The sequence below is a fragment of the Homalodisca vitripennis genome, chromosome 1 (assembly GCF_021130785.1).
Source record: "Homalodisca vitripennis isolate AUS2020 chromosome 1, UT_GWSS_2.1, whole genome shotgun sequence".
NCBI lineage: Eukaryota > Metazoa > Arthropoda > Insecta > Hemiptera > Cicadellidae > Homalodisca > Homalodisca vitripennis.
In genome coordinates, this window is record NC_060207.1 from 47,902,657 (window position 1) to 47,922,762 (window position 20,106).

A 20,106-nucleotide genomic window follows, 5' to 3' on the forward strand; every position below is an offset into this window, starting at 1 on the left:
TAATTGATGCACACAGTAAATGACTCGAAGTCGAGGAAGTCACTTCTACTTCTGCTAAACAAACAATAAACAAGTTGAGACCTATGTTTGCGAGGTACGGTTTACCTCAACATATTGTATCAGATAATGGCCCACCTTTCATTTCATTTGAATTTAGCCAATTTCTGAAGTCAAATGGAATTCGGCATACTTTCACACCACCTTACCACCCAGCCAGTAATGGTCAAGCGGAAAATTCAGTTAAGACAGTAAAGAAAAGATTGAAATGTGCTTTACTTAGCAACGACAATTCTGAATTAGCTTTATGTAAATTTTTACTAGCTTACAGAAATTGTGTACATAGTACAACCAATGAGTCACCAGCAAAACTTATGTTTAATCGTAATTTACGAACAAGACTAGATTTAATCAAACCTAATTTACTTGAAATTGTACACCGTAACCAAGAAAAACAAATTGTAAATTTTGGTGGAAGCAAAACTCGTGAATTATTGGTAGGACAGCCAGTACTAATCAGAGATTTTAGAAGTAAGGGTAAATGGACGGAAGGTAGAATTCATAAAAAACTAAGTCCTGTATCTTATTTAGTCATACTAGATAATGGTATTATCTGGAAACGTCATATCAATCAATTGCTAGGAATGCAGACACAGTTAGATTTAAATGACAATGAATTAAATCCTAGAGATATATATTTGCCAAGTACAGTGACTAGTAAGAATCATCTTGAAGCTGGTAGTCGACAGTCTATGTCACCCCCTGCGTTATTTTCGCCCAGACCAGGTAGTAGTTCCGAAATAGCTGGCACCCCTCCATCGAGTCGGAGTGTGACCTTGTCACCCCCGCACCGCCTGACCTTGTCTCCAGCTGAGGTACTACCAGCTGATCGGTCACAACAAACCACACCTGTCATACGCCGCTATCCGGCTAGGCAGAGAAAACCCGTGAGCAAACTAAACTTATAATTATTCAAAAATGATTTTTATGATATTTATGTGAGTGTATATCTATTCTGATTTCTATGTATTCTTATCTTGATTAATTGATTGAAATGGGGTTTATTGAGGATACAATAATTATCCATGTTTTGATATTTTATTAGGTGTGCTATTGTTACGTTATGTACTTGATTTCATTATCCGTATTCATTTCTACTTGTGTGTAAATTGTGTTTCATGACATCATATTTCTTTTATTACTTGTATTCATGTTGTATTATCATTCAACTTTTAGGGGGGAAGAGTTATAGTATATTAATTAAATAAATAATATTATGTGGTGTAACAAGACAGTTGGTACCCTGTATGTCAGTACAATAATTTAGTTTTATGTGGTTTCACGTGTGGCAATATGTTTTGCAAGTTGTATGACGTAGAGGGTGAGCTGATTCTAATAAATGGCTCTGGTTGGTCGGCTGGCATCATACCACCTCACCTGATGCTCGTGTCCAATCCCACGCCTCAGCCCCTGCTACCTTTGTATTGCCCAGTCCTCCCCAGACCATGAAAAGATGCGGTCGGTTCGGCCAGTGCGTAACTTTCAAACATGTGTTTAATTTACCAGCCCGGTTACCTCTAGGCTATGATCCGACCACCACCGTAATGTCGAATCTCGACATTACAGTTTTGTAGTTCATGACTATAACTTAACGAACACGTTGTGTTGTCATGAAGGTGTTATTCTATTCTTGCACTATTCAATTCTTATTTTAAAGACTAATACAATATATTTAAGAGCCAGTTACTGATGACATTAATTGTGCTCGTATTCTGGGTGCAGCTATAGAAGGTACTGTTCTGTACTGTTGTCTAGGTACTTATTCTTGAAGTCACGAACTAACCGCACTTCAGTAACTTCTGTAGCGGATAACTTTCTGATGCATTTTTCATGTATTGGCCTTCAGTGGGATATATCTGGAGCCACGATACTTTCGCAGGACTCAAACCAGAGCAACCACCAATGATTAAAATCTGGGAAAGCGTGGATTATGCATGAGTTTGGACTCCGGTAAAATGTGTAAATTTTTATAATGTCCCTGGAATTTTTACGAGGGATGGATCGTTTCCAATACCCGATACCATGGTTCTTTTCACTTGATTTCGGTTAAATACGTTTGAAAAATCATTATTTCATAATATTACAAGTACTTTGAATCCAAAAATAAGCCTATTTGCGGATGACTACTGATTGGAAATAACAAATTACCGATTGGTGAAATGTTTTCTTGTAGTCCTATGTGTATAAAAACTCTTTAAAAACATATAGTACAAAATTAACGTGATTTATATGTGCTAATATTTAAATCTATGTGTCTATATTAGTTAACGCCATTTTGTCTTATGGTTCTATGCGCGGAAGTTAGCTGCTCAGCGGATAACAGGCGATCGCTAATTTTGATTTTATCTATACTTCATACTTTGTGTTGTACATAAATAGATTCTCTATAAATATAAATATATCCATACATTTTTACGTAAATAGAATATATTCTGAAAGCTCATTTTACAATCTACCATTTCTATTATTTAAATGGAGATAGAGGTTATAATTTATAATTATATATATATATATATATACACACGTTTCCCTGAATCTGTGCAATTTCCTTTGAATTAGATTGGTATTCTTAGGCTTACCCCTCCCCCTAATAAATAAATTAAATAGAGTTTAGATGAAAGTATTTGGTTTATTTGTTGATTTTACTGAACCAACCTTGCGTACCTCGTAAATCATTGTCTCATACCAAAATTTCGTCCACTGCAGACCTCTGACCTGCAATACTGGGCTGCAGTCCGTCGCGTGGTAGCGCTGTGTTGATATTTATTCGTTATCTTTTTTTTTCGGATTGGATACATATATTTTCTAAACCTAACAGAAAAAAAAGTTATTAGGTATACACAATGTTTTGTCGACAAGTTTTTATCGAAAGACACAGATATAAAAACTAAGGAGCTTAAAATACGTGATAGTGATGAATTGTTACAGAATTTCTTGTGTATCGCTAGAGTAGAAATTTGCTAGAGCACTGCAGCTTCGTGGCGTTTCTTGCAAATACAGCTGGTGACAAACCGTCACCGTTGCACTTGGCGTAAGTGTCAAGTACAGTGTTACAATAGTTTATTTGGTTTGTAAATAGACTAGTGAATCAGAAATTTTCTGTCAGGAAAACTGGGAATTTGGAAAAAGGTTTTGAGTGGCCACTCTGATGTACAATTATTCCATCTTAACTACTTAAATTTTCTGTCTGATTTTTAATAGCAAGGAAGAATAAATCAATAATTTTTCTTTTGATTTTGAACTTAGAGCACTAATTTATTCACTGAAAAACCACTTCAAACATGATATATGGATTTTAACATATTTACTGAGCACGTGTTCACCAAAATCAAATTCATCACCCCAATCAAAAAACTCCTGTATTCAAGTTACTATTTGATCACATTAGAAGTGAGCAGACATAATCAATCATCTCTATTTAACACTTCATCAGTTAATTTGGAAAGCACATGGAAAAGAAGAGAGAGGACACATTCTTCCCCTTTACTGTCTTGCCATCAAGAAGGAAGAAGGCTGAGATTTCTCCAACAAACGCCCACGAAACGTGGGTCACACACTGGAAATCAACGGAAGTCGTTAGTTCCCCAGTCTCCAACCCATATCTCCAACCGATATGTTTGAATAGAATGAAAAACATCCTTGCTTGAATCTATAGGTTAAACGTTGATACCACTCACTGTTTTTACCGTGAACCATTTGAATTCTATCGATGTTGATCTGTTACATACTGTCAATAGATCTCTCCACCCCATAAGAAGAACTTGAAAAATTACTTTCATTGAGCTGAACAGTGCAGTTCAACATTTCGACAAGCTCAACCTCAAAACAAATCCCTTGAAATCGACATTCATTCAGTTTAGTTTGTGACAAACAGATTCAGATTATAGTCCAACAGTCATGTTAGATGAAACTGAAATCACTGATGTCTACTCAATGAAATTCCTTGGAATACACCTAGATCAAGAATTGACTTGGGATTGTCATGTGGACCATGTTTGTTCAAAGTTATCCTTATGCATTTATGTTTTGAGGAGATTGTCCAAATACTGCCCAACTCAGGTACTGATGATGGCATATTATAGACTGATCTAGCCACACCTTTCTTACGGATTGGCATTGTGGGAAGATTGCACAAACGTAAACTTTTCCAGAATTTTCATCCTTCAAAAAAAGCAGTTTGAACAATGGCAAAACTGCATGGAGAGAGTCATGCAAGCTAGCTTTCAAAAATCTGAAAAACGTTGACATTACCTTGCCTCTACATCTCGGAAACATGTCTTTCATTCGGATCCAAATGCAAACACATAAGAGGTAGTGATCACACTCTTATGCAACTAGAGGCACAGACAACTACCAAACTGGGAGAAAGGACGATAGCTCACGAACGTTTGCCTTCTCAGGCAGGAGTTCGATTTGTCAACTTGATCAGTGTCCCTATACTGAAGGCATTTAAAACTCATCTAAAACGTTTAAGTTTCCCTCCAAATAGTTCTATTAATGTCTGATAAATCGGGCGATCGTCTTCACTTGTCAACTAAGAGTGTTTAACAACGGTCTACGTTTAGAGTTTTCAAAAGTTTTATACATATCCTACAGATTGCAGTTGTATGTCGAAGTTGAAAAATCATTCATATGAGTTTACTCTCTGCTTTTTAGCGCTTCTGATTGGGTGTTTTCCTCAGTTGTTGTTATAAAACTTTTGAGGTTAGTGACACAGAACTAAACGACGCAGACGTACATGTTGATGGGTTTAGTCTAGACAATGACCCGGATGTTGTAATCGGTTCGCTTGAGCCGCTTTATTTAGACTATGATTCAGACATCATCCCTGCTACCCCGGAACCTTGCTCGAGGGTTATCGTTCCTACATCACGGATACCCCAGCAGGCCCATGTTCCATCTGAACGAATACCTTCACAGCTGAATTTTCTAGTATACAATAGCGAGCGATACGATGTGGCGCAGCATTGCTGTTGGTGCGGCCGCTGACCGTAAATTAATTCGTGCCCGCTGGTGCCCGTGCGCCAAAACAATACGATCCGCAATGGTTTAAACTTGTTTTTTCTGGGAGTTTATGCGCTGTGGTTTGTAAGTGCTGATAGCAACCCTATCTGCCAACAGTTCTTGAAGAATCTCTAGGAGCTACAATTTGCTTTGCAACAATATCTTTCTATGAAGAATTTGACTGAGCCTGAAGAGGGAAGTAACAGATCGATTGAGAAAGACTTGCTTCAGCTTATCCAATAAGATCTTCAGTTTTGTGTTTTCTTTTGCAAGATTGGTTTCATTGTTCTCATTTTCTTATTCTTGTTTCAAAGGACTTGAACATTTTAGCCATTCCTTCATCGACGATCTTCAGAACGGCTGACATAACTTCAGATACTGAGACTTGCAGTAGTATTAGTGGTAGTGTCAGAATAATCCTAAAATATGCTACTAAGTTTTTCATCCAAAATAGGAACTGATTTTGTTTTTAGGGCTGAAATCTTATCATCCATAGACTATTTTTTGAACACTTAAAATTTGTAAATGTTAGCTGGCAATATTCATATTTGGTCTCTGTACATTTGACACATTTAATTTGTACATGGTCATCATTAGAATTATAAACAAAGAGTTTTTACAATCTTACATGTTACCTGTAGTTATTTAGTCACATGCTGTGAAAATTTCTAAAGTTTAATATGTTTGAATCCTGTTACTATAAATACTATAATTTACTTTGCTTATATTTTCACGTTATTATTTTTTAGTTCCTAGTACAATCTAACTAGCTCATGACTAGTGCTATTTTGTCTACCATATTTTATAAAAAAAAACTTATTTTCATACAAATAAAAAAATACAATAAAATTGGTTTAGTGAAAATTTTACACATAAAGAGTTGAGACTTAGCCTGTGTCTATCCTATGACCTTGTAGAAAATAACATTTTATGCCATAACAAATAATGAATGTTATTTGTTTTTTTTGTATTTGGTGAAAAATTAATAAACATTTATCTATCTGATTTTGAAACTATATGACTTAATTACTCCCTCAGTTGCTTATTGTACATTTGCAGGCAATAATACTGAACAGCAACAAAAATAAGCAGTTACATTTCAGAAATAAATTACTTGAGATAAATGTAGTGCTTTCAATCCTTTACTGGAATTGTGAAATCTGCAAACTAACATGTAATTTATGGTAGATTTTTTGTATTTTCTTTATATAAATCCAACTTAAAATCTGTTTGTGAAATTTTTTAGATTTTCTTAAATGTTTCTTTTAATATTTTTTCAAACTATAATGTTTATTTTTAGTGTGAAGTGATTGTACTTCACAAAACAGTAATGTCTTACTATTATAATTTAAAATATATTGGTTTTTTATTCATAAAGTGTAATCAGCTACTGTTTTAAGCTTATAAAGTTGAATTGTAATGGAATGTTAAAAATTAGTAATTTATTACTTTTTTTAAATAATGTACGTACAACACATAGAACTACATTCAATTTTCATCGAATTTTACATAATACATAAACTATATTAGTTTGACACTTTAATATAGATAAAACAAACTTAATTTATTTAAAGTTCAATTGAGAAGTCTGATTAGTGACTTGTATTATTTAAGTTTGTAAGGAAATATTTTAATAAGAATGAACCGATAGTTAAATTGATATAAGTTTATTGTTGTGTTGACTTTATTTACATGAGTGGGTCGAAGTCTCTTTGAAACATTACCTTTAAATGACTCATTGTCAAGTGTTGAACTCTATAAAGACTTATCTAGCTAGTACAGTATTGTGTGTAGTGTGTTGGTTGGCTGATGTTTGTCAACTCCTTATCACAGCTGGCAGCTTGTCACGATTATAAATTATAAACGCTTTGCTATGACTTGTGTGGACAAACACTGTAAGTTTTCTTAATACTGTTGCACAAGCTTTAAAACTATAGATTGCAATAAAATTTAATTTGAGATGGAATTATTACAAGTGATGTTGAGTCAAAGTATAGTTTAATTACAATTCATTGTGAAATAATATTATTGTGATAACAAATATTTTTTGTTTTCTAATTCTGGCGTAGCTTTGAAGTCATAATAAATTGTATATATATTGTATATATATATATATATATATTGTATATATATATATATAAATAAATAAACTGATTACTCTGTGGTATTTTAACAACCATAGGACTATAGTTTAGGAATTAAAATCTTAAAAGTATTTTGAATGCACTATTGTTTTAGGACTATAATCTAATAACATGATGTTAGAAATTTTATATTTTAATTCTGAAGGCCTTAGTCACTAAATTTGGCTGGAAAATATTTTATATACTAATTTTTTTTTGTAATTTTAAATATATTTGCAATTATTCAGTTGTTTAGTTTTTAATTATGTAATTTTTTTCAAATTTGGCTTAAATTTATTAGTTTCGAAAATTTACATAAAAAGTATATAAATGATCTAATTACGTTGATTTAATTCTTTTACCAGTAATGTGTTTACACTGTACGACCATCAACATTTTTAGTGCAAGTACCAAAGTCCGTATAGTTTAGTTGCTTGGATTTCAATAACTGGTTTTTTGTGTTATAAATAGCTTATATGTGGAACAAAGACATTAGAAAATATAGAGAACAAAAATAATTATTCTCTTTAATTATTCATAGTCATCTTTTATATTATAATTGCGTATTTGACAGTCTGTAACCATTGTAGCAACTTGAGTAACAAGCATACATTCGAAGAAGTAGGCAAGGCTTGTGTATGTGCAGTTTTATTTTGTAAACAAAGGCTGTTATTTGACTATATAATATCTACCAACAGGTTTTTATTTTCCAGTAATCGGTGTTTTTGCTTTCAATATATTTTATCAGCAATGTTATATTATATCAGTATGTTTTAGCATAATCTGTAAATACTCTTGCACATTTGCATTTAAATCAGAGTAAAAAATAGATGAATATTATTGATGAATTATATTGTTCAAAGAACATGATTTCTTGATTTTGGCAACATTGGGGAACAGTACTATGTATTTCCCTTGAAATGAATGCAGACCCATTGGATGGTTTCTTTTCTCTCAGAAGTTATTATACAATATATATGTTCATCAAACAAGCTTTTTCCACAAAGAGTTTATTTATTTTTAATTTAAATTTTAAAAAGATTAGCCTTTTTCTAAAAATATAACAAAAGGAAAAAATTTTAAAAGCTTATAGTTGTTTGAATGCATTGACTTCTTTTGCACACCATATTAACAAGTGAATGGGTTACAAATTCATGTTTAAGTATTGAACTAAAAACTAAATAAATAAAAGCTGTTACTAAAATTATTAATAGCAAATTTAACAATGGATTTTCAAGAAATAATGTGCTTAAAATAAATGTAGTAATTTTGTTGGGGTATAAAAATATGAACAGGATAATCTTGTTATGGGTATTAAGAAAAATGTGCACTGGTGTTTTATGTTGTGGCAGCTGTTTAGATAAGTAGATGGTGTTATCAGCTTGCTCCAGAGACTGGAGGGAGGAAGTGAGTCAGTAGTCAGTAGTCAGTAGTCAGAACCTCCAGCTCAGTTGCTGTCTGACAACAACACTGGTGGTAGTGTACTGATGCAGTTATATGTTATATATTGTATTGTGTATATTATATTCATTGAGTGTTTTAGTGTAGATCCACTTTTGATTAAAAAATGGTTGATTGATAATAATTTTAAAATATAATATGATTTTCTTGATATAATTTATGAATTAGTAAATGTTGTTATTTTGTAAAGAATCTTCTTCAGTCAGCACAAAATGCAGTGTAATAAACCTGGTAATAGAATCATTTATTATTTTTTAATAACATGATCTACTGTGTTGAGGTAGTACAATATACTCATATTTATTACATCAGTAGTAGAGTATGTTTTCATGTAACAGTTAACGTAGAGTTAGACATCTCACAGCTGGAGGCTCCCATGTTCACTACACTGAACAGAGGACCCCGGAGCCTATGTTGAGGCTGCAGTGATGCAGTGTTGTTGAGGATCACAGAGTCAACTTGGTGGCAGAGAAGGTGCTCAATCCCATGACTTATTGCTCTGACAAGTGAATAAAGACTAATACTCATCTATGTGAGTACGGTCATTACAATCAATACTCACAAATTTTGTTATTTAACAGTTGATCTGGAGGCAGACATCTCACAGCTGGAGGCTCCCACGTTCACTACACTGAACCGAGGACCCCCGGAGCCTATGTTGAGGTTGCAGTGGGATCACAGAGTCAACTTGGTGGCAGAGAAGGTGCTAAATCCCATGATACATTGCTGTGACAAGTGTATGAAGCCAATACTCATATATGGGCGCATGGTGAGTACAATACTCATAAATGTTGTTGTTATATGATAAGTGAATATACTTTAAGTTGACATAGTTAACCATAAAAATTCGGAACATTTTGTAATAAATCTTGCGTATTTAGACTTGAAAATCATGTTAAAGACCTGTTTGATGTCTAAAAGATTTGTTATGGTGTGTTCAGAAAGTTTCTTTTGTACAGATTAAAACACATTGTTACTCGTAAAAATTAGGGTTGTAAAAATTAAAACTGTCTTGTATTTGTATCTTAACCGTACTTCTATTGTTAAACATTTTGCAACCAAATTTTACTTTCAAAATGAAACTCATTACTAAAAAAATATTGGTAAATATGGCTTTGATCCTGAATATCTCGAAATCAAATGAACGCATGTAAAAGCTTCTGGTTTGCGCTGAAAATCTTGTTGTTTTATACTCTTTCCAAAAAAGTATCACAAAGGAAAATGTTGATGTAGGAGGGTCTTTTCCTAGGACAACTTATAATATTTTAAATATACCAACAATTTGTGTCTGTTTATCCAGGAATACTCTCTGAGTTTATAAAACAAGATAGGAGTATCCCAGACCACGTCTTGCATAACAGGTTTTGCTGATATTGCATTCAAAATTTCTAGTCTATAACTCATTTTCTCTTGAGATGTTCTGCGGGCAGAGAAGACAGTTGGCAGTCATACAGAAAAGAAATAGAACATGGTAATGAATCAAGAGATGGAAGTCCGCTACATTTATAGTGCTACAGTAGTGTATGTTACAACCCCAGTGTATGTCTCCTAGACAGGTGACTGTCTCCAACACATACAAAAAAATCAGTTGTTAAAATTGAGAGGTTGACAAAGGTAGCCAGTGCTCTAATAGCCTTTTTATACATCACCAGAATGTGATGTAAGTTGTCTGTACATGTTACCCCAGACAGGGTAAACCAGGAAACTGGGAATTGAACTAATTGGGAATAAACCAGAAGTCTTGTAGAACCAGGAAAATCTCAAAAACAATTGTTATGTCTCAACAAATTTAAAGTCAGAAATAATTCAAATAGTTCCGTTAATTAGCAGTTTATTCAACACTTTTTATTTTTTGCCGCGTGATCATTGTAACTGTAAAAACAAATCAATGTTGATTGGGTCGCCAAATTCCATACGGAGTGTGTGGACAGCACATAATTATTGTGTGATCAAAAATGTGTTTGCAAGCCTCGCGATGCCGATTAATCCAAGGTTGCCTCACTAGTGTAGTGGAATTAATTAATCTTGGTTAGTCTTACCCCTATGTAACGTTAAATATCATCCCATGAACATCCCCATGATTCCCATATCCATGATGATCCCTTTGATGATTGAAGTTGGCCGACTGACGTTCTTGATTGATCTGTGAACGAATGATTGCTCCTTACACAATTCTCAGATTACATCAGTCCAAACAGAGAAAAAGTAAGGTTTTTATTTCGATGCCATGACCAAGTCCAAACCACAACCAATATTCTCACCAGTCTGCAGATGGTCAACTAAATTCCCCACACGTCAGAGTCAAACAGGCGTTGTTTGGTTGGATGGTTTCATAGTGCGTGACTAAAATCAAGTGAACAAATTTTGACCTAAACCACAGCCTTCAATGAACTTTACTTTGACGCTGCAAGGTGTAGTTAGTTATAAAAATATGGAAATGTTTAGTTGTAATGATGAGGTTCTTTTCTTGTCTTAAGGTATCATTTCAAAGAAAATTTAAAATATTTAAGAGCCAGTAATTAATTATCTAAATTATGCTCGCATTGTGGGGGGCGACTGGAAAGTTCCAGTCTCCCCAGACTACTTAGTGGTCAGTAATGGTGCCTACTTATTTATTCCACAGATCGCGAATTAACCGCTTTTCAGTAACTTCTTTAACAGATAGCTTTCTTATGCATTCTTTATATACTTTATATTGGTTAGAAAACAGTGTTACATTCAGATCTGTACTTACTTCTGTTGGACTATAACTAACATAGTGATATTTTTTTATACGTTTTATGAGCTAGATTCAATTTTTTTCAATCAAAGTACCATAAAGAAATATAAATTTAAAGTATGTAATGAATGTAAGTGAAATGACGGCTTCTTTAACTGAAGAATTTGAGATCTTATAAAGATAATGTTATTTTTTTAATACTTTTATTGCTACAAATAAAGTATATTAACATTGTTTTGTGGAAACGACTAAGTTAATTCCACAACAAATCATATTTATTATATTGTCGTTCTGTAAAATTAAATCACTAGCAACTACTGCAGTTATGTTTTTATTTGACTTTTCAGCTGATGACTATAAATTAACTGCAAAATAGCAGACAGTTAAAATGACTAAGTTAGTTGCAGGTTTGTATTGCAACTGTACATATAATGCTTTAGAAACAATGTAATGACATAATAAATTGATTACTCAGACATCAGTGCTATTATGTAATTTAATCTAATTCTATAGCCTGAATAGAACTGTAAAATTAATTTTATTCAGTATCACTGATAAACCTTTTATTATAATCATAGCGTGTTTTATGAACTTTATTTGTGTTTAAATTCTGAGTATTATTACATATTTTGCATGTGTCAGGATTAATTCTTAGATATACCATGGTACTGTAAACCAGGATGCAAGTAAACTTGTAAGTTATTTCACTGCATTCTTGTAAAAAACAATAAGCAGCAGCTCTGGTTCTCTCTCTCACTTTAATTTATAAATATAATTTTTTAAATAATCTTCTAGCAGGCTTTTGATAAGTGGCAGGTGTACCAAACTAAGTGTATCAATGCAGAAGGAATGTATTTTGAAAATTAAGTAATTGTAATGATACATGCAATAAATTTTTTGGAACCAGTCCTGATACTTATTGCACAGACCCTGTACATTTATTTTATAGCATGTTATAATAAAATCTCTCCAAACAATTTTAGTTAGATAACTAAAATATGAAAATATTGTTATTTTGTAAATAATATTTTACTTGAAGTTTGTATATTATTAATGTCTATGTTCGTATATTGCAGCGCATATATTCATGGATAGAAGCTGATCATAATAAACAACCTACTAATTCCTAAAACATGTTTTGTTGTACTTTTGTGTACATTTTGTATGTAAACTAGTAGATAGACAACTAAATCTTTGTTTATTAAACCGTCTATGATAAGATATTTTATCCAATTTTACAATCTCCTTCCATTTGTAACATTGTAGTTATGTATTATTGTGTGGCAAAGAAAGAAACAGATTTAAATATTTTACAGCAAAGTATTACATAATATATTGAATAAACTCTGGCAATAATTTTTAAAAATTCAATATTTAAATTCAGTTAATAAACAATGGGAACAAACAAGTCAGGAAGTAAAAATAATTAAAATATAATATCATAATAATAATACTGATAAATAACTAGAATTAAATTGTATTATTAAAATGAAATGAAAAACCGAATCAGACATGTAAATTTCATACTATTGTGACTATGAAACCAAAATAAATATCAGATTCTAACATCAACTATAGGGCAATTATTTGTGTTAGCAATCCTATGATTAAATTAAGAAATAATTGGTTTAATAGGCTTTTGAATTATGTGTAAAATGTTACTGGCCACCATTATTTTATATTAAATAAAAGACCCAAGAACAATGTAATGTACAATATTGATTTTCAATGTTTGCCACTTCAATAGCCTACTAAACTCATTGGTAATCTATGTTTTCCAGGATTAGGGTTAAACGTATATGCAGAGCCTTAACATTTGAAAGATGAACCATTTGAAAAGTTATTACATTGTTCCAGTAATTATAAGCATCTTTGAACATAAAAATTAAAATCTATGATACATATTTTGAGGTGATTTATGATCAAAGCTTAACTTGACACTTATTTTTCTGTTTGTTGAACCTTTAAGAAGTCCCCTAAAACACTTTAAATTTCAAATAATTATTTTGACATAATTTAAAGAAGTATTAATAGCGCAAATTTGAATCCTAGTAATTCAGTTGGAATCCTAGATTTAAATTAAACATATTGCACTTCAACCTTCTTGTCTCAAATGTTTGTGTTTATAATGCTCACATCCTTCTATCAAATGTTGATATTTATGATAATATACACAAATACAAATTTCTATAGTCTTTATATTTGGGATGAACTTTGCGATTTTAAAATGAAGAAAGCCAGGGATGTTGGATTTGGCAGGTATATTTCTTAATTCTTAAAAAATTATTGAGATTTTGGTTTATTGTAGTCATAGCGTTTAAACAAAGAAAGGTAGTCTATATATTGCTTTTAAGTGATTGTTGGTGTGAACAGATTCCTTGCAAGCACGTGTTCTGCCTGGCATGTGGCAAGAGAGAGGATAAAGTATGTCCACGCTGCCAAGAGAAAGTAACCAGAGTGGAGCAGACTGGTCTCGGCACAGTGTTTATGTGTACACATGGTGGTACACGATACAACAGTGCAGGCTGTCGGCGCACTTACCTCTCACAGAGAGACTTACAGGTACTGTCCATTGTCGCTGTTTGTCACTTAACAAGAAATGTGATCATGGCATCTTTTTTGAAAAATTTTAAAAAATTTGAAAAGTCCTACCTATTTTTGATTGATTTCTATGATGTTTCTTTCTTTTGGCTGTTCAGATGATTTATACAACTTGATTGATTACAATTTGAAAGACCCGGCTATCCAATAGACCAAATCTTTCTTTGTAATTTTCTTGAGGAAATTGCTTATTGTCTCTTTACCTTCTGTTGCTTGCAGCATACACTGCAACAATCGACTATGATACTTTTTTCATAGCTTTCAATAGACCTTGGTTCATAGGCTGAATGAGACTAGTGACGTTTGATGGCAAAAACAGAATGCGGTTTTCCTCACAAGTGAGTTCTTCATTAAGGTGGCACCCAGTGTTGTCTAGTCTCAAAATCACTTTCAAAGACAAATTTTTGTTGAAATATTTTTTTGTTTCTGGCACAAAGTCTTCAAAAAACCATTTCTTATAAATAAATTATTTTGCCCATTCATGCAGATTTTGTATTTGTATAAGTTATGGGCAAAGCAGACTTTGAGAGATTTTTGGTACTTTGTTATTATCTGGAGGCAACTATTTTTGGACAAGTCCCTTATCAGGGACTAAAATAAACTTCATTATAGGTTACTAGTACTTCCCTTGTTTCATAATGAATCTAAAAATACCCGATGAGTCATACTTCCTGTCGCCAAATGGCCTTCAAGTAGGCTTAGATTTATGAATCACCGTCACATTCAAAGAATGATTTGTTGTTATTTTGGTTTTAGTTTTCATTGATTATCGATGAGTCATACTTCCTGTCGCCTTCAAGTAGGCTTAGATGCATGAATCACCTGTCACATTCAAATAATGATTTGTTGTGATTTTGGTTTTAGTTTTCATTGATTATCATGTGCTTGATTAATTTATAATTTCATCATGAGTTATTATCTTCACCTCTGGGATTTACCTCGAACTGTAGAGGAAAGTTTTTCATTGGCTGAATACATGTAGCGATCAGGAGTAACGACGACTGCTGGCAATGCATTCAACTCAGTTCTCGCCTACATCGCTTCCTTATCAATTTCAACTAATTTTATTCATAAAAGACATTATAAATTTATAACAAGCCCCATGCACTACAAAAAGGTGTGTGTGGGGAAAAAAATATTACAAATCTTATTCTTTTGGTAGGTAGAATACAATAACTGTTTGTCGTAATGACTTGTAAATTTCAAAATAGGTTAAATAAAGTCTCTTCTTTTGAATACTGTAATTTATTTTGGTCCCAATAAGGAAAACCTGTCCAAAAATAGTGGCCTCCAGATAATACCAAAATACCATATTTTTTAAGGCCCGAGGTTTTGAAGGTGTACCTATGACCATCAGCTTTAATTTGTCACCACTAGCATTTGCTGCAGCTAACACTGAAACTCTCTCTTTTGATTTTTTAAGTCCTGGCCGCTGCCATTTCTTCTTTAGAGATTTTGGGTCTTGGATTGTAACATCTTAAAATTCAGTCCACTTTCGTCACAATTGTAAATCTGGTTTACTGTAAGATTCTCATCTTTGATTATCTGCTGAAACTTGATGCAGATGGTATTACTATGAGAGGCCAAAAATAGTGTATTGTCTATGGTTATATCCGGATAATTTGCTTCTGTCAATGGTTATACTCAGATAATTAGCTTCTACTGATGTAAGTTCAGGTAGGCGGCATATGTGATTTTTATTCTTATCCCTTTTAATTTGTTTTGATTTACTATAAGGTAATTAAGTTTGACAGTATTCCAATGCCATATTCATTGCAATATAAGAACTTATTTTAAGGTTGTCAAGAGCATATTTACTCAGCAGTAAAATGGTGTCATCAGCATACTTTTTTTGGTGTCTTTATTGGTTTCATCAGTTTATTTTTCTAAGTTCCTTGGTATAGCTATACAGATATCTAAAATTAAATAAACATGTAGAACTCATACTAAGAAAATTAAATTCAGGTTAAAAGGATATTAATAATATGTACCATTGTCAATAACAAACTTTAAAACAAAGAAATCCAGCTTGGTTTGCACTAAAAACAATCAGCTCTGTAACAGATTATAAACAGTTAAATCTTTTAACACGTTGACTGTGGGAAACGCCAATTGGCGTTTGATCTATCTGCCGCATATGCGGATAACACCTTATGGTGTTCTGCTCAGCTCTTGGCGGGAAACTATAACCGGTTGGTTCCTGTTGTTATTATTAAGTTATTTTATATAATTTGTCTTGGAAGGTCATACTTAGAGGTTATGTTTTTACATTCTTCAAGCCGATTTTGATTCAATGAATATTTTTTTGTGAAAATGAATCAACACAAGAAAGAACCTCGAAACCCGAATAATTGAACTATTAATGAAATAGATAGGTATTATTGTTCTGATTCTGGATCTGAGGCTTATAGTAGTGATGTGAGTGATGATATTAACAGTGATGATAGTGTATCTGAATTGGATTTAGACACAGCAAATGATAGCCAGACGGACGTGTCCTCAGCTGTAAGTAGTCCACAACTGAATTTACCTTCCACAAGCCAAAACACTCAAACGAGAATAAATAAAGCTTCCCGTACTCAGCTAGATTGGAATGAAAATCTTGTTATGAAAACATTTATGTTCATGGAACCAACTGGTTTATGTGTTGATATACCAGGTGTCAATACTCCTTTAGACTTTTTTAAACTTTTAGTTGATGACACCTTTTTGCATGATATTATAAATGAAACTAATGATAATGCTGAACTTTTTTTTTTACCATCAAGTATGACAGAAAAACCTCGTATAAACCAATGGAAGGACTTGAAACTTTAACAATGAATTTAACAATTTTTTGGGGCTTTTATTTCACATGGGAATTGTAAAAATGCCTCAAATTCAAGATTATTGGAAAACGAACAAACTTTTTAAGACATGCTTTGGCGAGTAAATGAAACGGTACAGGTTTTTATTAATATTAAGATGCTTACATTTAGCAAAGGATAATCCAGACTCTGACGATCGATTGCAAAAAATCAGGACTGTCGTAGATTATAAGATATATATATAATAATAGATGCAATGCATATATGTACCAGGAAAGGAACTCTCTCTTGACGAGAGCATGGTCTTGTGGAGAGGTCGCTTGATTTTTAAGCAGTATACCAAACAAAAAAGGCATAAATACGGTTTAAAATTGTATATTCTATCTGAGCCAAATGGCCTAGTCTTGAAGTTCTGCATTTATGCTGGAGCTAAGGATGATCTATCAGGTGCTGGGCACACTGAAAAAGTGGTAATGCATTTATTATCTGAACGGTTGGGAAAGGGCCATGCTGTTTTTGTTGACAATTTTTATAATAGTGTACCACTGGCAAAAAAACTTCTTGCTGAACAGACATACGTAACTGGAACACTCCGTGTAGATAACCCTAAGGAAGTTGTGAAAATGAAACATAAAAAGGGGGAAACTACTGCTAAATACCATGAAGGTGTAATGGTCGGAAAATGAAGGGACTCTAGGGATGTTTTGTACATTTCAAACCAATACGAAAATGAAATAACGACTATTATCACTAAAAGAGGAGAAGAGAAACAAAAAACATTGCCAATTATCAGATACAATGAAAATATGAGTGGTATTGACAGACAAGATCAACTCCTAAGTTACTACCCCTGCAAAAGAAAGACCATCAGGTGGTACAAAAAGTTATTGATTCATATATTACAAATGAGCCTACTGAACGCTCACCTGCTTTACAAAAAATGCAACGTTGGCAAAAATGTGTCATTGGTAGAATTTAGACTCGGCGTGATTGATGGATTGCTAACTCCCCTAGCACATGACCTGCTACTACCAAACATCTTCCTACTAAACTCCCCATGGGTAACAAAGGAAGACCACTAAGAAGAAGATGTGTAACTTGCAGTGGTGAGGAAAGTAGAACAGACACGACATACATGTGTGAAGCATGTAATGAGAAGCCCGCGTTGTGCCTAGTGGGATGCTTCCAAAAATACCATCATTGAACGTTGTCAAAAACTCTTTCTATTATGGATTTTATTATTCTTATTTGTCTATTATCTATAAAAAAGGTCAATTTTGTTTGAATTAAACTAAGTAATAGTATTCAAAATTTGTATTTCCTTTATTATAATCATTACTAAGTTACATTAGGCAGAAAAAGTGAAAACGTCTAATTAAGTTTTTATAAATCCAATAGTAAACTTTCATCTAAATCAAATAATCCATCCCTATAACGTAAGAAGTCAATTATTAGATTAACCTGTGTATCAGCTAACAATGTATAAACAAGGGGTATATTATTCAGCATTGAGGTTGTGTAAGAAGTTTCTCAAGTGTCTCCTTATAAACCAGCCATATTAATCAATTGAAGATTACTTATATGAATGGTATGTTGGTCTAAAGATTAGTTAGTATAAGTTTTTGTCACTTTGTTGAATATTTTGGATTTGTTCTGTATGGGCATGAATGTACAAGTCTTCATTATTTTCCAGGCACACATCAATCATAGACATATAGCTGTGTCATCAGTGCAGTCTCTGGGGGCTGGAGGAGGAGACGCTCCACCAGAGCCTCCGGCGCATTCCCCTGTCAAGATCCCTACTATGAGTGGTTCTGCCCCCCGTCTTAAGTCCTCTCAATCAGCAGGAGATCCTCGTGTGCAATCCACACCATCTGTGATTGAACCCCATCATCGGAGGGGGTCCCCTCCACCACCACCCCCCTCCTTTGTTAACCACCGTCCTCCAGTGATGTACCAAGGCAGCAGTCAGCGGACCAATCTTATTACTGTGCAAATCCAGGACTCTGGCATGGATGTCCCACCCTCTTCCTTCCACCAGCAGCACTATTCACATGCTCCCCCACCCCAGTATGCTCCTCCTTACGGTGTTCCTCCCCCAGTCACTATCCCTCCACCTCAAGCACCACAGTTCTATCCCAACCCTCCTTCAAACTATGCCCCTCCACCACAGGCTCCTCAGTACCCTACTGGACCCCCTGCTCCCAGACCTCCTCATTATCAAGATCCCATGGCTCAACCATATTCAGCTCCTCCCCCTCAGTGGCAACATCCTCCTCCAAACAACGGACAACAGTTTTATCGATAATCATATTTTTATGTTTACTTTAACATTAATATTACTTTAAATTTTTTATCTTGTAGTGATCTATAAAATAAGTTACTAATTTCTCTTATATATTAACTATTATACATTACGACTTATGAATAAAATCTTAATGAATAATGTCGTGGATAATTTACAGCTCCCTCATTCTCTTCCCAAGATCTTGAATTCAAATAAAAGATTATAATTAAAATTAATTTCAATTTGTTTGTTTAAAAGAGTTAACAAATGATGGCTTCAAGACGAAATCACAAAGAAATGTAACAAGTCACAACTCAAAACTTTGTATTATTATTATACTCCTTACCTACCAGAAAAACTTTTATATATTGCTAGTAAATTCACACATGGGTTCCATTATTGCTCAATACAGACATTTACTAGGATGCTAAACTTTACCAAAATGGTTATGCTCGAAGCTCATTATTTTTGTCTTTCCTTTCAGTTATATTACTTCACCATCTCTCTGTGTTCTATGTTTTAACACACGTTTGAAAAAAGTGACAGGGCATTAGAATAAAACAGCAATGAAACAAAATTATTTAGTCTCTAAAGAAGTCGCACCAACCTGTGTTTGATGTGAGAAGTGTCACTGGTCAGTTAAAATAATTTTGAGTAGACTTAGGATAAATAGTATTACCTACAAGTTGGCTGTGTCATCTATTTAACCCTTTGACCACTGTAGATTGTGCAGCCGGCTGAGCCAGTTTCACTGAGTTTTTATTAGCCGAATTTGTTCAGTGCTGCGATCGTTTTATTCACCTTTGGTAACCATATATGTTGTATATAACTATTTTATTGCTTTTGTTAATTATTTTCTAATGTATTAAGATTTCACCTTAAAAAATGTTCCATTAAGACTGTGAATAGGTTTGCCTGTCTCTTTAATGACTCGCCACTGCAGGCTGAGGTTCACAGACTAATGACACCTTCCTCAGCTAAAGAAAAGCATTCCATTGAAAGAGAAAATACTCTTATGAGACACGGCTTAAAAAATGAGAAAAGTCA

At 33.4% G+C, this 20,106-nt stretch overlaps 1 protein-coding gene across 3 annotated transcripts in view; it reads left to right on the top strand.

The window, feature by feature from the left end:
* Positions 1 to 19,218, top strand: part of LOC124360897 (E3 ubiquitin-protein ligase Hakai-like) — a 38,487-nt gene extending 19,269 nt beyond the window's left edge. For 2 of the 3 annotated variants that reach the window (XM_046814887.1, XM_046814896.1), the window contains exons 4-6: positions 9,227 to 9,414; positions 13,738 to 13,926; positions 18,466 to 19,218. In XM_046814887.1, coding sequence (XP_046670843.1) covers positions 9,227 to 9,414; positions 13,738 to 13,926; positions 18,466 to 19,080 — 992 coding nt within the window. In that variant the 3' untranslated portion in view covers positions 19,081 to 19,218. Of the gene's footprint in view, positions 1 to 6,835; positions 6,957 to 9,226; positions 9,415 to 13,737; positions 13,927 to 18,465 lie in introns of those variants that run through there. The other variant, XM_046814906.1, reaches the window with a different exon arrangement.
* The last annotated feature ends 888 nt before the right edge of the window (positions 19,219 to 20,106 follow it).